The sequence below is a fragment of the Mus caroli genome, chromosome 6, assembly GCF_900094665.2.
Source record: "Mus caroli chromosome 6, CAROLI_EIJ_v1.1, whole genome shotgun sequence".
Lineage (NCBI taxonomy): Eukaryota > Metazoa > Chordata > Mammalia > Rodentia > Muridae > Mus > Mus caroli.
Genome location: NC_034575.1, coordinates 4,434,771 through 4,453,035, shown reverse-complemented (window position 1 = coordinate 4,453,035; position 18,265 = coordinate 4,434,771). Strand labels below are relative to the sequence as shown.

General features: G+C 39.1%; 1 protein-coding gene across 1 annotated transcript in view; it reads left to right on the top strand.

Moving 5' to 3' along the window:
* Nucleotides 1-1,705: 1,705 nt before the first annotated feature.
* Nucleotides 1,706-18,265, top strand: part of Col28a1 (collagen type XXVIII alpha 1 chain) — a 183,133-nt gene continuing 166,573 nt past the window's right edge. Inside the window, exons 1-2 of the mRNA XM_021165439.2 lie at nt 1,706-1,766; nt 17,762-17,922. Of these exons, the coding sequence (XP_021021098.1) occupies nt 17,799-17,922 (124 nt within the window). The 5' untranslated portion in view covers nt 1,706-1,766; nt 17,762-17,798. The remainder of the gene's footprint in view (nt 1,767-17,761; nt 17,923-18,265) is intronic.

Genomic DNA, 18,265 nt, shown 5'->3' with positions numbered 1-18,265 from the left:
TGAGTTTCTATGTTACTTACCACCTACTGCAAGAGGAAGCATCTTTGATGAAAGCTGACCAACATCAAGCATTATCCTATAGAACAGAAATTGGCAAGCTTTCCTGTAAAGGGTCAGAAAGTAAATTGTTTAGGATTTGGGGACTAATAGTTTAGATATTGACTTCTCTGTTGCAATTTCTCAACTGTATTCCAAAGCAGCCACCACCAAAAAATAGGCATAGTTCAGATCTGTTTAATCTTTATCTTCAGAATAGCTGTTTGGCACGTGTAATGTACTTTATACTGGTAAATGGTCACATGTCATTTGAACCCTCTGAGAAACTAGCTCTAGAAGTAGTGTTGCCCACTCCCTATTTCAGACCCAGACACTTTTATGTCAAATCTTCAAGACTTCTTGTCAAGGGATTAGCTGGGCTCCCTAACTCTATGGCAAAGAAGAACGAGAACAGCAAAACAGTGCAAAAGTAAAAACACCATGCCCTGGAAAACAGCCAGAAGGCAGAGTATTTCTAACAGAGGTTACTATTGTTTATTCCATAATATAAAAATTCCTGCAGTGGGAAAGAGAAGCCAGAAGCTCAGCCGTGGGAAATTCATCTATTCAGAGGCAGCTCTATCAGCAAGAACAGAGGACAAATACAAATTCCCTGTTGGGTGGGTTTGTTTGTTTATTTTTGTTTTTTATTTTGTTTGTTTTTAGATGTTTGTTAAGCCCCCAACTTGATTATGCCACATTTCTGCCATTATTTATCCTTTTACTTGGAAGTCTCACCAGAGGGAAAGCTAATTTGCTTGGGATTCTATCAGGAACTCCAGCTAACCTAATGGGCTTCTCTAGTCTGTCTCTCTCTCTCTCTCTCTCTCTCTCTCTCTCTCTCACACACACACACACACACACACACATCTATTATCTATCTATTTATCTATCATCTATCTACCATCCATCCATTTATCTATCATCTATCTTTTTACCTATCTATATCTATCTATATCCATTTCTTTCTATTTATTCTTTAACTTTAAATTACAGGATACTTAACAAAGCCACTCACTCAAAATTGTGTGTTTGGCTATTTGTAGATCATTCTCCAGACCATAGGGAACAGCAGGTTTGGCACAGAAGAAAGTTTGCTGACAAATGTTGTACATTACACATCTATATTGTATGATTTTTCATTTCTTTGTTTTGCTTTATTTTTGAAGTTTTAGCTATGGCCTCACACTGTAGCTGAAGCTGGCCTGGAACTCATTATGTCACACTGGCCTCTAAAGTAATCTTACATCCTTAGCTTTCAAGTGCTACCTTGACTGGTAAATATCTATTGCAAATAATGTTGCATTTGGCCACAAAGAACCCCTTGTTCTTTCTGTGAACTATTCTATAGAGTTCACTGAGACCAGCAGACTCCTCACAAGGATGGAAAGTTATCCACATACAAGTTGAGTAATTGCAACAAAGAGCAATTTTCCCCCCAAAGTTTGAAATGTTTACTTTCTATCCCTGTACAGGGAAGCTTGCCAACATTTTTTCTACATGATAACGTTTGGCATGACTCCACCCTCCCTCTTCAGAGAAACTTGTTGAAGTAGATGGGAATTAACACAGACAGCCTCAACTGGACAATGTGCAGAGAGTGAGAGACTTTGGAGCACTCAGTTCCAAATAGGATGTCTTCATCAAACCCCTGCCTTCAAGGCTCAAGTTCTATGCAGAAGAGTTGATGATGGAAGACTCCAGGAAAGCAGTGTCTCCAGACACAACAGGTCAGAATATACCATTCATCTGCATAGTATTGGATTAGTAATGCGTACATGATCCTGGGGCTCTTGTGCTACAGATCACAAAGAAGGTGGTTTCTGATCTCCTTCTCTCTCTCTCTCTCTCTCTCTCTCTCTCTCTCTCTCTCTCTCCTTCCTTCCCTTCTTTCTTTTTCTTTTCTCTCTTTCTTTCCTTCCTTTCTTCTTTCTTTCTTTCCTTCCTTCCTTTCTTCTCTCTCTCTCTCTCTCTCTCTCTCTCTCTCTCTCTCCTTCCCCCCTCTCTCTCTTTCCTTCCCCCCCCCCTCTTTCTTCTTGCCCTGGTACTGAGTTGATGTGCATCCGGAGCTGCCAGTTGTGCCTCCCAGTTACAGGAAACATGTTTGAATTTAAAGAAACAAGGCAGAGCTGAGAAATGCAAAGAATGTGCTAACTAGATTGGTTAAGGCTCAGATTCGCTTTTCCAGTGTATTTGTCCTGCAGCAGAATCCATGTTGTATTTAGACAGGCAGAACCTCAATGACATCTTTGTCATTACCAGTCAAAATGTGAACTTTAACAAATACTGTGGCCTGGCTTTTGCATATCCTAGTTTGAAATGGACTTTTGTCACTAATGGTGAAAGAACATATTATCTTCAAAGCACAGAAAGTCATTCAATTAAAGTTGTGCTTTTGTTAAATGCACTTGGTATCCAGGATAGATTGTAGAAGAGTTACAGGGAAGGAAGATAAGGGGCAAGCAATCAACTTAAGAAGTTAACTGCCTCAGCTGGAGTCTGAAATCTAAACTATGCCCTTAACTTGGATTTCAGTGTATTTGGAGGCATCTAGTGAGTGGATTGGGTGTCCCTAACAATAGTCCTCAGAATTTCAATTATAGACTCTACAAATATATCATAACATTTTATAACATTTCTAGAAATTATCTGCTATTCTGGACAACGTGTGAAGAGTGAGAGACTTTGGAGCATGTGTAAACTATCTACAGTTAAGAAAATATGAGCAATTATTAATTGCTGTCTATTTTAAAGAGACTTTTACTGGAACACCACTGTGCCCATTTGCTTACATATTTGTCTGAGGCTGCCTTTGTGCTATAAAAGTAGGTTTTGATACTTGTAACAAATACTCTGTGAACTGTCAAACATTAAATAGTTATGTGTTCTTTGACTGTAAAGGTTTGCCAATTATTGAACAAGACTGATAGAATTCTTGCTCCCTGAATTCATGTTCCAGTAGAACAAAAGAAAGAAACAAAAGCATATCAGCTTATCATATAAAAATATGATAAAAAATTAATTGTGAGTGAGTGTGTGTGTGTGTAGACAGGGATATCCTCTTGAAGACAAGAAATACGAATAGAGAGCTTTCTATGACAATATCTTCATGCTGAGCATCTAAGCATCCTGTGCAAAAAGAAACTGTAAGAGCAAAGATTCTTTGTGAAGAAACTTTTTGAGCTAAGAACCAGAAATTTGAATGTTGGTCAGAAAGTAGGGAGCCATATATATATGTATATATATATATATATATCCAAAAAAGTATATGTATATATATATCCAAAAAAGTATATGTATATATATCCAAAAATGTAGGGAGCCATATATATATATCATATATATATATATATATATATATATATATATATATATATATATATCCAACCGATGGCAGATTGTGTGGTATCTTGCATATGATCCCATTGACAGGTATGCTAGTTAGCAGCAATAAACCTGGGGTGCAAATATCTCTATGGTAGGGCATAGAGTTCTTTGGATATATGTCCAGGAGTGAAGTAGCTACATCATATTGCAGTTCTATATTCAGTTGTTTTGAGAAATCTCCAAATAAAATTTCACAATGATGGTACTACTTTGCACCCCCACCAACAGTGAGTAGTAGTTCCTTTCTCTCCACATCCTCTCCAACATTTGTTGTCAGATTTGCTGGTAGTCACTCTGACATGGATGAGGTGGTACCTCAAAGTATATTAATTTACATTTCTCTGATGGCTAGCAATATTAAACACTGTTTAAAATAATTGTTGGCCATGCGTATTTCTTTTTAAAAGCTGTCTGTTAGGTTAATTTGCCCATTTGCTGATTGGTGGTTTCATTGCCTTGGTATTTAATTTCTGCAATTCTTTGTAAATTCTTGTAATTAGCACCACCTCTGAGGTGTAGCTGGGAAAGATTTCCTCCCATGCTGTGATCTGTCTGTCAAGTCTGTTGACTGTTTCCTTTGCTGTACAGAAACTTTTTGTTTTGTAGTCCCATCTGTTAATACTTTTTGGGTTATTGGTATTCTATCTAAAAACAATCTTGACTGCACTATTTTCTTTTCTTTTTTTTTTTTTTTTTGGTTTTTCGAGACAGGGTTTCTCTGTGTAGCCCTGGCTGTCCTGGAACTCACTCTGTAGACCAGGCTGGCCTCGAACTCAGAAATCCGCCTGCCTCTGCCTCCCGAGTGCTGGGATTAAAGGCGTGCGCCACCAACGCCCGGCTTGCACTATTTTCTTGAAGGGCATGTTGTGTGTTTTCTTCTAGGAGTTTCATATTTAAGTTAAGCCTTGAATACATTTTGAACTGATTTTTAAAAAATTATTTTATTTATTCACATTTCAAATATTGTCCCCCTTCCTAGTACCCTCTCCATGAGCCTCCCACCCCATTCCCCCTCTAAGAGAGTGCTCCCCCCACCCACTTCCACTTCACCACTCAAGCATGCCCTATCTCTGGGACATCAAGCCTCCACAGGACCGAGCACATCCTACCCCTCCCACAGAGGCCAGATAAGGCAGTCCTTCCTCTACTGCATACGTAGCCAGGGCCACAAACCGGCCCATGCATGCTTCTGTTGGTGGCTTATGAACTGATTTGTTTTATACAAAGTAAGAGATATAAACCAATTTCAGTTTTGATAGGTGGAAATCTTTCCCTCTAGACATTTCAGTATTTCATAATTCAAATTTTGTTGCTTTTCAAAATAATGTTTGAATTTAAGTGGTAAAATTTAAGGGCATGAGATACCAATTACAAGTCACTATATATTCATATATGTATTGAATTATCACACTGTATCCCCAAAATATATACATAGCATAAAATATGTCTCTCTATATAAACATTTTTCATAAAATTTGTCATTTCCCCTTAAAGTAATAATATTATTTTATGTTTTTGGGTGTTTTACTTGAAATATACGTCTGTGCACCATGTGGGTACCTTGTGCTATGAAGACTAGAAGGCAGTGTCCTCTCCCCTGGAACTGGAGTTGCAAGCAGTTGTGAGCTGACTTGTGGGTACTGGGAATGGAACTGAGGTTTGTTCTGAACTTCTGAGTCATCTCTAGAGTCCCTTTCCATTGCCTTTTTACTTGCTTATTTCTTGCACTAGATTACATCAACTTTGTTAATTTTTTAATTTTTTCTATCTGTGCCTCACATAGGAAGAAACAAGTTAATTTACATAAATTTTGAATTTCATCAGATGTTTCATTAGCCAGCTTCTCTATTCATATAGAAAAGTAAGTCTGGGCATCGTTTTGATTCATCTCTTTGTTCTTCTACTAAAATTTGTGGGGGCTAGAGAGATGGCTTCCAGAAGACCAAGATTCAATTTGCACCCCGACATGGCAGCTCACTACTGTCTGTAACTCCAGTCCCTGGGAATCTAATACCTTCACACAGACATACATGCAGGCAAAACAGCAAGTACACAAAATAAATGAAAATTTGTAGACACTGATTTATATTCCACTCATTCACCACCACAGGCAGTGAACAATTTAAGTATGTTGACACCAGACTCTGACACTTTCTACAAAGTTCCACAAGGTGGTGCCCAAATATCTTTTTCAAACAATAAGACTAAGTGACACAATTGGTCCTGGCTAATTTGTGCTAATATTTGGTATTTCTGATTTTGAGCAATTAACAAAACATGTAATATGTAATTTTAAATAAAAACCCTTATAGTGGACAAAGTTGCATATATATAGATTCAGAATGTACGGTTCTGAATAATAAATAAAAACCAATTATAGTAAACAAAGTTGCATGTGTATAGTTTCAGAATGTACAGTTCTTAATACAACCATGAGTAACTATTATAGCAACTAACTTTAGTATGCAATTTAATATTATTATTTTATTTTTATTTTTATTTTTTATTTTTATTTTTGGGGTTTTTTTCAAGACAGGGTTTCTCTGTATAGCCCTGGCTGTCCTGGAACTCACTTTGTAGACCAGGCTGGCCTTGAACTCAGAAATCTGCTTGCCTCTGCCTCCTGAGTGCTGGCATTAAAGGCATGCACCACCACGCCCGGCACAGTTTAATATTATTAAAAGCTTCCAAAACCCCAATAGTAAAATAATAATTTTCCTCAAATTCATTTTACTGTAAGCTAAAGCTTACTGACAACTAATTTCTCCATCATGTAGTATTTAAAAAACTGGAAGAAGATTGCACACACTAGCAAGATTTTGCTGAAAGGACCCTGATATAGCTGTCTCTTGCGAGGCTATGCCGGGGGCCTAGCAAACACAGAAGTGGATGCTCACAGTCAGCTATTGGATGGCCCCCAATGGAGGAGCTAGAGAAAGTACCCAAGGAGCTAAAGGGGTCTGTAACCCTATAGGTGGCCCCCCCCCCCCCCCCCGCCCCGGAGCTGCATATGTATCAGAAGATGACCTAGTAGTCCATCAGTGGAAAGAGAGGCCCATTGGTCTTGCAAACTTTATATGCCTCAGTACAGGGCCAAGAAGTGGGAGTGGGGAGGGGGGGGAGAGTGGGAGGGGAGGGGAGGGGAGGGTTTGGGGGACTTTTGGGGTAGCATTGGAAATGTAAATGAAGAAAATACCTAATTAAAAAAAAAAAAACTGGAAGCTGGGCATGGTGGCTCACACCTTTAATCCCAGCACTCGGGAGGCAAAGGCAGGCGGATTTCTGAGTTCAAGGCCAGCCTGGTCTACAAAGTGAATGCCAGGACAGCCAGGGCTACACAGAGAAACCCTGTCTCGAAAAACCAAAAAGAAAAAAAAAAACTGGAAGAAGAAAGCTACTATATTGGAAGAATTACATTTGATAATGACTTAAAAATGACTCTATGACCTTAATTTGGGAAACAACTATATAAAACAATATGTGTTATGAACTGACACAGCATGAGACACAGTTGGGGGACAATAAGCTACATAGTGTTCTTAAAATGTTATTGTCCAGGAATTTTAACGTTTTTCAAGTTTTAAAAATCTTTTAAAAATCTTCTTTTGAACTTTAAACACACTGACTAGTTTCTTGAATTTACTATATCATTTCAGGGCTGAGCCCTGACTTTATTGCTGGCTGTATTTTGGTCAGGTATCAGTAACATGGACTGTCAATAATGTACTCACTATCAAAGCTCCAGCTAGTAGGTTAAAACTGCCCAATCCTAGGGGAGAAAAATTTCCACCAATAGAAAGTTCTAAGATGGCGTGTTGATGGTCAAGCATAACATGCTGGAATTTATCCATGATGGCTTTTCCTAAGCCACTTGCCCGAAAGTGAAACTCTTATTTTCCAAATGTAAATTTCTCACTACGCGGACTATGCCTTCTCTTGCTCTGCCCTGAGCCTGGGCAGTGTACGAGTGTATAAGCCTCAGAGGTATTTAGGAAGAGGGAGAGATAGCTGGTGCCTGCATAAAGACCTGAGATTTATTTTCTCTCTGATTTTGGCTTAACTCCTTCTGTGGCCGTTAACATTATTCCCTATTTTACCAACCTTGAAATGGAAAAAATTAAGTGTGGTCTGTCTTTACATTCTACTTTGAGGTTTGATACTGTTATTTGCCCTCCATAGAAAAAGAAGAGTTTAAATACCCTGTACTGAGAAATTAAAGAATTCATCAATGTATAATACAAACAACACTAATACAGGAAAGTAAAGTCTGATTGAAAATCAGCATATATTTTCTCCATCAAAAGCAGGATTTAGGGCTGAGGCTAGAATTTGCAAGACAAGTGTGAGGTACTGAGTTCAGATCCCCAGAAACTGCAGGAAAGCCAGCGTCAGTGATAGAAGGAGAAAACAAGCACGGAAGCTACTCCTTCCATCTACATCTGCAGTGTGGTGTGCATGCACCTACATCCACACACATGGACACTGTTAGCATTCCTTAGGCTCTGCCTCACAGTTACCTGGCAATGGCCAGGTATGTCTGACTCACTACAAAAGGGGCTGCTTGCTCACTCTCTTATTCTTTTACTCTCCTACTCTCTTCCCTCTCGGTCCCCTCGCTCCCCATTCCCCTCCCTCCTCTCTTTCCATGTGCTCCTGACTTACCCTCCCTTCCTCTCCCTTCCTCTCCTCTCCCCTCCCCTTCCCTCTCCTCTCCTGCCTGTCTCTACTCCCCCCCCCCACTTCCTTTCTGTCTCTACTCCCTCTTCAACTCCCCTCCCCATGGCCTAAATAAACTCTACTCCATACTGTATCTGTCCTATGGCTGGTACCTCAGGGGGGAGGGATGTCTCTGCATGTTCCTGCAGAGGAACCCCCTTCCACCTCACCATACCTCTACCAAATATATCTTTTTCTTTCTCTCTCTCTCTCTCCCTCCCTCTCCCCCTCTCTTTCTTATAAAATACAGCAGACATAGCACCCACACATTCATTTCATATATGTTCATATGCACAAAATTAGTATTTTTTGTTTTGTTTTGTTTTGTTTTTGTTTTTGCTTTTTTGAGGCAGGGTTTCACTGTGTAGCCCTGGCTGTCCTGAAACTCACTCTGTAGACCAGGCTGGCCTTGAACTCAGAAATCTGCCTGCCTCTGCCTCCCAAGTGCTGGGATTAAAGGCATGTGCTACCACTGCCCGGTTTAGTAATTTTTTTAAAAGCAGGAACCAATCCTTGTTATTAACAGATCTGGTCTTCTCAGTGAGTGCTGTTGGAAGAAAACGTTAAGAGTTCTGTCCATTGAGTGAAGGGAACCATCAAGTTAAAACTGATCTTTCAAACCTAAGATTTATCCAAATTCCTCTTTTTGGTATTTATTATAAAGAAGATTTGTCCATTTTTTCTAGATAACATTTTTCCTAGTAGTTGGTTTTGATAGGGAAGAAACAACATGGAAGATGGGACCATAAAAGGGACATTTTAGTAGTCACAATATTGTGGTGGGAATTACTCAAGCTGGGAACCAAATTTCAGAAGATGAAGGAAGGAGTAGTGGGGGTAATTATGTAAGAAAACAATTGTGTCAAATCGCTACGTATCTAAGTTATTCTTAAAAGAAAGTTTCTTAAAAAATAATAGCAATAACAAAAGAGAAAGTAGAGGGCAAGGAAAAAGGTTAAGTCATTCAGAATTTAGTGATGAAGCTGTCCACTGTTTCAGACTTAGGCAATGCCCCATTTCCCAAGTTGAAGGATTTAAATTTTTCTCTTTGCTGATGAATAGGACCAATCCTTTCTTGATGTTCCTCCAATTTACTGCAGAAGGGCACAAGACAATGCCCAAGCCATATTCTTGGGTCCAAGAAGCATAGTGAGTTCTGGAAGCTTCAGACCTTTAGAGCAGTTGTTAGAAGTTTGGCCACACCAAGTTTTCTACTGGGAAAAAAATTATCATGGAACTTCTAATAGTTTTTCTAAAATGTTTAGGGAGACCACTGCCTTTTCCCTTTTCAGTCACAGCCTCTGGTTTATTTGACACTGGATCAGCAGCGTGGTGGGTGGGTCAAACTGAGAGGAACTTGGACAGCACCATGCCATGCATTATTCTTGACCAAGGCATATTCTTTGGATATAACTTTCAGCTGATTTGTGACCAGCTTTTTAAAAATGGTTTTATGAATTTTCTGGAGTTTGTAAGGCAACAGCATTGTAATTTCCTGTGAATTGTAACGTTCCATGCCTTAACTCATGTATGCCATGTAAGTGTGAGAAGTGTGGCTAAGCTCCCAAGAAAAGAAAGCAAATATCTAGTTTTGACTATAGATTTCACTGTTACTTGAAAACCTCAGGGAATTTCTTGAAAAGCTACTTTGTGAGGGGGTGATGAAGAAATCATTCACATTCACGTGGAACTTTCATTTGATAAGATAGTTGTTAGAAGTGAGGCTCAGAGGATCTTTAATTATGTGATATATATATATATATATATATATATGGTATATGAATGTGTATATGTGTCTATGGTGTATGCACATATATGTATGTATGATATGTGTAGTACTGCTTGTGTATGTATGTATGTTTGTATGTATGTATGTATTGTGTATATGTGTATGAAAGAGGGGAACAGTGTATGAATGAGCCATCACATGAGTGTGAAGTCCAGAAGAGGATGTTAGATGTCTTGTTCTGTCACTCTTCTGAGTCAGGGTTTCTCACTGAACCTGGAGCTGGCTTGAAAGCCAACAAGACCCAGTGACCCTCTGTCTCTGCTCCTCAATGTGTTGGGATTACATGGTTGACTTTGATACATGGGTGCTGAGAATTTGCATGAAGGTCTTCCTGCTTGTGCAACAAATACTTTCATCTATTGAGTCTTCTCCCCACCCACTGTTCTAACATTCTCTAAGTTTAGGATGACAGTAGAAATGCTACCAAATGACACTTTTTATGGTCTCAGTGTCTGCAAAACCTGGACTTTTATTTATTTTTTCTTGCATGTGCATGTATGTACACATTCACACGTGTGTGCATGCAGCCATGCACGTGGAGGCCAAGTCTCGCTGTTGTATGCCTTTCTCAACTGCATTCTATTTTAGTTTTTGAAGTAAGGACTCTCTCTAAACCTGAAGCTCACCGATTGGCTAGATTACCTGGCTAACGTGTCCTAGGAATCCTCCTGTATCTACCAGTCCTGCACTGATAGTATAGACATGTCCTTTGTAGAGACTCTGGGGATGCAATTCAGATTCACACACTCTGTACTCACTCAGCCACCTCTTCAAACATCCTTTTACTTTTAATTTTGAAAGCCTTATTTCCTGTTCATCTTAAATTATTTTTTCACCAAGAAATAATTGTAGAGTCACATGCAATTCTAAATTAACAACAACAACAACAATACTGTAGCGCCATGCAGTCTGTTCTTAACTCAACATCCCCCAGTTGGCAGCATCCTGAGTGGCAATGACATTGATAGTCATGATGCAGTCATTCTGTCACCACAAAAATTATTCTTGCTGTCATTTATAAATATGTGAACTTTCTTACCTCTACCCATAAAGGCTCTTGAGAATCTCTGCTAAACACTACTTTACTGTTGCAGGATATTTGATCCCATTGTGAGCCCTGAGACTGTGTGATTTACTGAAAAACCTGTTTCTGCGTGTGTAGCACAGCCTTAGCCCACATCTTTAATTCCTGTGGCTGAAATACAGAAACACCCTTAGTACACATCTTTAATCCCAAATAATAAAGGCAAAGTTAGTTAGTAGAAGGAAGAACCCATGTTGAAAAGTGAAGTCTAAGTGGCAGACAGAGTAACAAATCAGAGAAAGACTTGACAGGATAAGATATGACCAACTCTCAGAAGAAACAAGAGAAAAGGGAAGCTACTTAAGAGAGAGCATTGTAGAAACCAGAGGGGGAAGTTTTACAAGGACAGTTGTTCAAAGACAGAGAGAAAACAAGCTAGACACAGGTGAAGACAGAGCAAGCCAGAGAATGAGGAGACAGAAGATTAGAACAGATTGCCAGAGTTAGTATGAGGCCAAGCAGGACAATTCAGAAGGAACTGAAAGAAGCCAGATTGAATCAGTCAGCTTAGAGAGGAGTTCTGAGTCAGATGAGCTGAGATGAACCAGCCAGCCAGAGTTCAGAAAGAACAAGAAAGGGCGAGCTCATTCAACAGTCAGTCCCAGAGAATGAAAACATTCTAGGCCTAGATAAGATGGCACACAGGCCAGAAGCCTCCAGGACTAGACCTAGGCTAGCAGATAGAAGCAGTGAGCCTCGGAGACAGGCACATCAGGAGGATAAAAGATACTCAATCACTCTCCACTTCCATGACGTTCATGCCCGTGGAGTGCAGATGGTGACATGTATGTGAAACACTCAGTACTTTGACACATGCTTGCTGATCTTGAGTTATTGTTATATTGTTATTGCATTAATATTGTTAAAATGTCATCCATCCTAAAAAAATGGTAACTCTAGGATCTGAAATATGGCTCAGAGGTAAAATCTTAGAAAGTAGCATAAGCTCGACAGCCTGGGTTTTATCCCTAGAAGCCATGAAAACATAGAAGGAGAGAACCAATCCTATGAAGTTATTTTCTGACTTCTTAATATATACTGTGGCACGCACAAACCCCATCACATGTAGACCCACATAGAATAATTAATGAAATTAGTAAGAAAACTATTTTAAATAATTTTAACAACATATATATCACCTTCCTCAATAATCATGCTGTTATGGATCTCAGAGGAAGCCTATACAGAGGTGTCTGTCATTTGTAGAGCAGTAAGATCCGTTCACCATAGACTGAGTGCATAAGTTAGAAAATAAGAATAGACAAAGGGCCAGCTGCGAAGACCCCCTTCTGGGATAGACATCTCAGAATATCAACCACTGTAAATAAAACTATAAATAATGACAAATCCAAGTTCTTTTCCAGTTACTTAAAAAGGCCATTGACTTGAAGGCAAGTATTTAGGCAAGGAAAAAGTTCTATTAGGAAACCCAGCATTCCAAAGATGGGGGCTCTCACTAGCAAAAATCCATTTTGCTTAGTACCTGAAGGTGAAAGGCTCAGATAGGAATTTTAGGGAGGTATGCCAGATAGGTGGATACCAAGACAGTTACAAACTTAAGTGGTCTGCTTTTCCTAATGTACAAACTGCTATATCCTGGCAAGGTCACTAGATATCCTGACTTTCTTTCTTTCTTTCTTTCTTTCTTTCTTTCTTTCTTTCTTTTTTGTTATTTTGTTTATTTATGTTTCAAATGTTATCCCTTTTCAATTCTGAAAACCCACCACTCTACCACCCCTCCCCCTGCTTCCACGAGGGTGCTCCCCCCACCCACCCACTCCCTCCCACAGCTCTATCATTCCCCTACCCTGGGGCATCAAGCCTTCACAAGACCCAGGGCTTCTCTTTCGATCAATGCCAGACAAGGTCATTCTCTGCTACACATGCAGCTGGAGCCATGGGTCCCTTCTTGTGTACTTTTTCATTGTTGGTTTAGTCTCTGGGAGCCCTGGGGGGCGGGCGGTCTAGTTGGTTGATATTGTTGTTCTGGCTTGTTAGTTAAGGGCACTGACTGCTCTTCCAGAGGTCCTGAGTTCAATTCCCAGCAACCACATGGTGGCTCACAACCATCTGTAATGAGATCTGAAGCCTTCTTCTGGTGTGCCTGGCTTCTTTAAATGTAAGAATTATTAAAAAGTCTTGTACTGGCTGGGCATGGTGGTATACACTTTTACATTCAAGGTTGGCCTCAACCTCAGAAATCCATCTGTCTCTGCCTCAAAAGTGCTGGGATCAAAGTTGTGCACCATCAGATTCTAAAAGGTATCTTTAATCCGAGAACAGGAAAAAATGGTCCCCTGGGGAGGTGGAAAGACAACTGTCACTAGAAAAGATAGTGAAGTGCAACTTCTCATAGAACAGTTGTAACCTGCTAGATGGCTCCAGTCAGTGGTGACACCTCTAGCACTTTCAGTCAGTAGGAGAGTCTGTCATCTCCAAAGTTAGTGATTTTTAAAATCAGCTAAAAGCAGTAGAGTTATAGAACTTATTTAGGTTTTCACCCAGTTACAGTTAGAAAACATCATAACAGATGAAGCCCTGCCTAGTTCATACACAGGAGAGCAAGGCTCTCATAGAGGTTAGGGGCAGAGCCAGAACTCAAGTAAGACTAAATATTACCTAAACTTTCTTTTATAAATTTTTTTTCAAGAATCAGAAGTAGTAAGAGTTGAATGACTAATAGCTACATGCTCATTATTCAACTTCAGAATTATTAATCTGCTCATTTTCTTAAAAAGATTTTGAATCTGAGTCTGCTGTCATTTATATGACTCCAGAGTGCTTGCTATTCTAACCGGTGTCTCAGAGAACAAACCCTAGCAAAGAGAAAGACAGGAATCAAACCAAGGATATAGTGTAAGAAACACAGGCAGATTGTCGATCGACACTTACAATGTAAAAAATTTGCTCACTTTCTTTCTTCTTTATTTCGTTTTTTCTTTTTCGGAGCAGTAGCCTGGCAAACACAGACTTATTCTAAAGGGACGCTGCTCCTTTAAGTTGCTTACTGATCCCACCCAGATCTTGCACCTTGGCCAAATGCCTGACCACTCTAGTAAACAAGAATAAGAGATTGAAAAGAAAATCAAAAGCAAAGACAATTATTTCCCAGAGTACCGAACAATATCAAATAGCTAACTCTATTTAGCAATAGTCCTGGCTGTGGGCATCTGCTGCACTGTTCTCTTTCCTGTCTGACAGACTTCCTAAGGTAAGACAGAACTGCTTGGTTTTAATCCCTAAACTCCATCTAGGAACTGTGCAAGGATAAACAACTGATAATCTTGTCATGTGAAGAAAACTTATTGAAAACTTTGCCCTCTGCTGTGACTCAAAACCAATTGTTAGACAAACACAAATACTGGCTAAGTATGTAAACTTAAGACTAAATATTAAAGATATTTAATTTTTCCTTTTGCAAATTTTATTCTAAATTTACAATCTACTAAACTGTAGCACAATAATGTTAATATCTTTGGGGGAACTTTTTAAAAATTTGAAATGGATTTCTACAATTCAGGATTCATTTTAGGCTATTTTAGCATTTGACTAATTTAGAAATTTAAATAAAAAGTACCCAATCATTTTGTCTTCATGTAGAAACCAGGAAAATGCAAATACTGAGGTAAAATTATTAAAATCTACTAAAATTTGTTTTATTTCTGAAAAATTATACAATATAGTCTCTTGAATGTATTGACCCTGTTAATTGACTTGAAGTAAGTTTTAGGTAAAATTTCAAAATACAGCATTTGTCAAAAGAGCTGCATTTTAAATAAAATTTAGCCATAGCCATATTGACATAGAGGTTTTTATTTCTGTCACTTGACTAACTGTACTCTCTATCTCTTTAAATTATTTGTACATCTTTCTAAAAGCTAAGAACTATTAAGAACTCAGCAAAAGGATCCTCTGAAAGTGGTTAGAAGTGGGTGAGCTCTCAGTGTCTAACAGAGTCAGGAGGTCAGGGAGATAAGAGAATGGAAAAGCTAGAGAAAGAAAAATAAAGCCAAGAGGATTCCCTGCGGACCCCACAGGAAAGCAACAAACTTTGTGTCAGGTGCCTAATCAACAGCCTCAGAAGAAACCACAACGCAGAGATATTATGGTTATTGTCATGCTTGAGTGGCATCAGTGACTATTATACACATGAGGATTAAGTTCAGTCCTCTATGGCAAGAAAACTACATGTTCAGTTCTCTGTTTTAAGGGAGGATAAAGCATTATTTGAAGCCAATAGTTCCAAAATCCTCCCCCGAGTTTCTTCCCCCGAGTCTCTTAGGTCCAGAATGCCTGAGATGTTTCTCCTGGTGTGGGTGCAAGAAAGAGAAAACACCTGTATAACATTAGTGATTTGTTTTTCCCTCTGAAAATGCAGTAGCAGCTGTGTGTGTCTACACGACTTTATCTTTTCACTAAGCTTCAGATTTAAAGAAACAGCTCTTTCCTGTTCACCTTGGTTAAAACAGAGGTGCCATTTCTATGTTCTATTTCCTTAGCCCAGTTCTAGTGGGGTTTAGTTTTTGTTTTTGCTTTGACTACCCACTGTCTTCAGATCTTAGTATACCTGGTCGAGAGCTTGCTTGACATTTAGACAATTGCTCTCAGCACATGCGCCAGCACAGGTGCTTTGCTCACACCGAAGTGAAGTTCTGTTAATAAGCTTCCTGCTGCCTGCTATTTGAGGAAGAAGCAGTGGCCTGAAGCCAGCAGTAGCGTTATCTCCAACCTAACAGTTTTGCTTTTTTGGGGGGGTTTAATCCATCTGCCTGTCTGAAAGCAGTCAGTCTCCCATATCACCCATCACTGCCGTCGCGTGTATTCCCACCCTCGATTGAAGAGTCTGGGAAAATCATGGTCGTGAATTTCCAGTTCACATTTTCTGAAGGCAAGGTGCCAAAAGGAGGGAAATGTGATTCCTTTTCCAGACCTTGTGGAGTTAACGCAGCCGAAGGAGGCAAGCACTCGGAAAACACGCAGATTGTCAATTCTAAATAAACCTTTTGTTCCTGTTCCCTTGGGTCTCCTGAGCTAGCAACATAGCAGTCTCCCTTTGTCAGGAAATTCTGTGGATTTAAACATCACTGTGTGTGCAGCTGGGCATATTGAACTGATACAGATGACTGAGAATTTTAATAGAGAATTAGAGTTTTCATTGTTTACATAGAAAAAAAATAGTTGGGTTAAAGGGGTAGGCCTCTGACTTCAGATCTTTTCCCATTTTGCTTGGAAGTTGCTTTTAAGCAAACCTAGTGGGTTTTGTAGTCAAATTAATTTTTATTCATTAGATATGCAGTTCCACTGTGGAACCTGATGAAGATAAACTTTCCAAAGCAAGAGAAAAGAGAAAAGAGAAAGGAACTATGGAAAGCTGAGGAAGAATTTTATTCTAACTTGATTGATTCACTGATGCTGTGTGCACATCATAGTAAGACTGAAAACATAGTGGTTCTGTGTGACCCAAAGAAGAGCTGGCTTTGCTAAGCATCAGTTATAATGAAAATGAATATAACAAACATGCAGTCATCTGAACTCACTCTGAGAAATCTGGAAATGATAAAGCAGGTACTGGGATGGAAGCATAGTCCCAGAACAGTGTGGGACTGAGAAATTGATCAATGGCATCCCCTAGTCCAAGCTCTCTGTAATATAGGAAGAAAGTAGTGCTGCTTAAATACAACGACTTCAATAGAAGTGAATGCTTACTAAGAAATGTTTGGTCATGGTGCCATGACTTGCTTAGCTTAGAAACTTTAAAAAGTTTCTAAGTTCTCAGTGTGAGTGTTTTACTTGAAATGTGAATGTGTGTGAGTGAGTGTATGTGTGCTTGTTTGTGTTTGAGTGAGTCAGTGTGTGTGTGTGTGTGTGTGTGTGTGTGTGTGAAGTTCAGAGGATCGCTTTCTGAAGTTACCTCTCTCCTTACTATGTGTGTTTGAGTGAGTCATGGTGTGTATGTGTGTATGTGTGTGTGTGTGTGTGTGTGTGTTTGTGTAAAGGTCAGAGGATAGTTTTCTGAAGTTCTCTTCTTACACTACGTGGGTCCTAGAGAATCAAAGTCAGGTCACCATGATTGGTGTCAAGTTCCTTAACTTATCATGTTGTTGGCCCATATCACAGCTTTTGACTCTACAGGCTTGAGACTATTTATTTATGCTTAATTAATTAATTAATTCTCTCTCTCTCTCTCACCTGACAGGTAACTTGTGTATATATTATGACTTCCAGCTGGTGTTTTTATGGGAGTCTAGAGTGTACAAATGAGTCTCGGTTTTTTGTGCCTTCTCTTGGTCTCTTTTTTCATCACATTACAATTTCTTAGCAACCTGTTTGTTTTCTTTTTTCCTTTCCTTTCCTTTCCTTTCCTTTCCTTTCCTTTCCTTTCCTTTCTTTTTTTAAAGACTTGTTTGTTTATTTAGACTGTCACTCTTTTTAGACCTACCAGAAGAGGGATCAGATCCCATTACAGATGGTCATGAAATGCCATATGGTTGATGAGAATTAACTCAGGACCTCTGGAAGAGCAGTCAGTGCCCTTAAGCTCTGAGTCATCTCTTCAGCCCACCTTCTTGTTTTCTAATGAGAGACAGAAAGGGGATGGATCTGGGTGGGAAGGGAGATGGGGAAGGACTGGGAGGAATAGAGGGAGGAGAAACTATAATCAAGAAATGAGGAAAATTATTTTCAAAAAAAGAGAAAAGGTAAATATTACCTTTTATGGAAGTATTTATAACTGAATTTTCCATTTCAAGGTGTTACCAGGCAGTTGAATTTTTACCATCTACCATAATGAGGAGAAGAGACGTTGCCTTCTGTCTTCTGCTTTTGCCAGCTTTTATGACTCAAGCAGTGTATGGACAAAGAAAGAAAGGACCAAAGCCAAACACACTTGCAAGGAAAAATGACTTCCAGGGTAAAAAAAGAAAAGTATTTTTTTAAAAAAAGTTTTAGTTTTAGCCTGTGAAATCACTAACATAAGATTTTAAAATAGTGTTTGGTTTAAATAGCAAATCATGTGTAGCTATACATGTGATATTCTGCTTAATAAACTTATACCATTGTACTAATAAGCCCTAAATATCTAGATTTTAGAGATTTAGAACACTTTATTTCATTTTAACTTCAATTGTAAATCAGAACACTTAAAATGACATATTTAAGGCCAGAGACAAGTCAGCTATTAAGAAACCGATCTAGAATTCATGTTCAACTCTATTTTCAACTCTATGGGATCCATCCCATAATCAGCTTCCAAA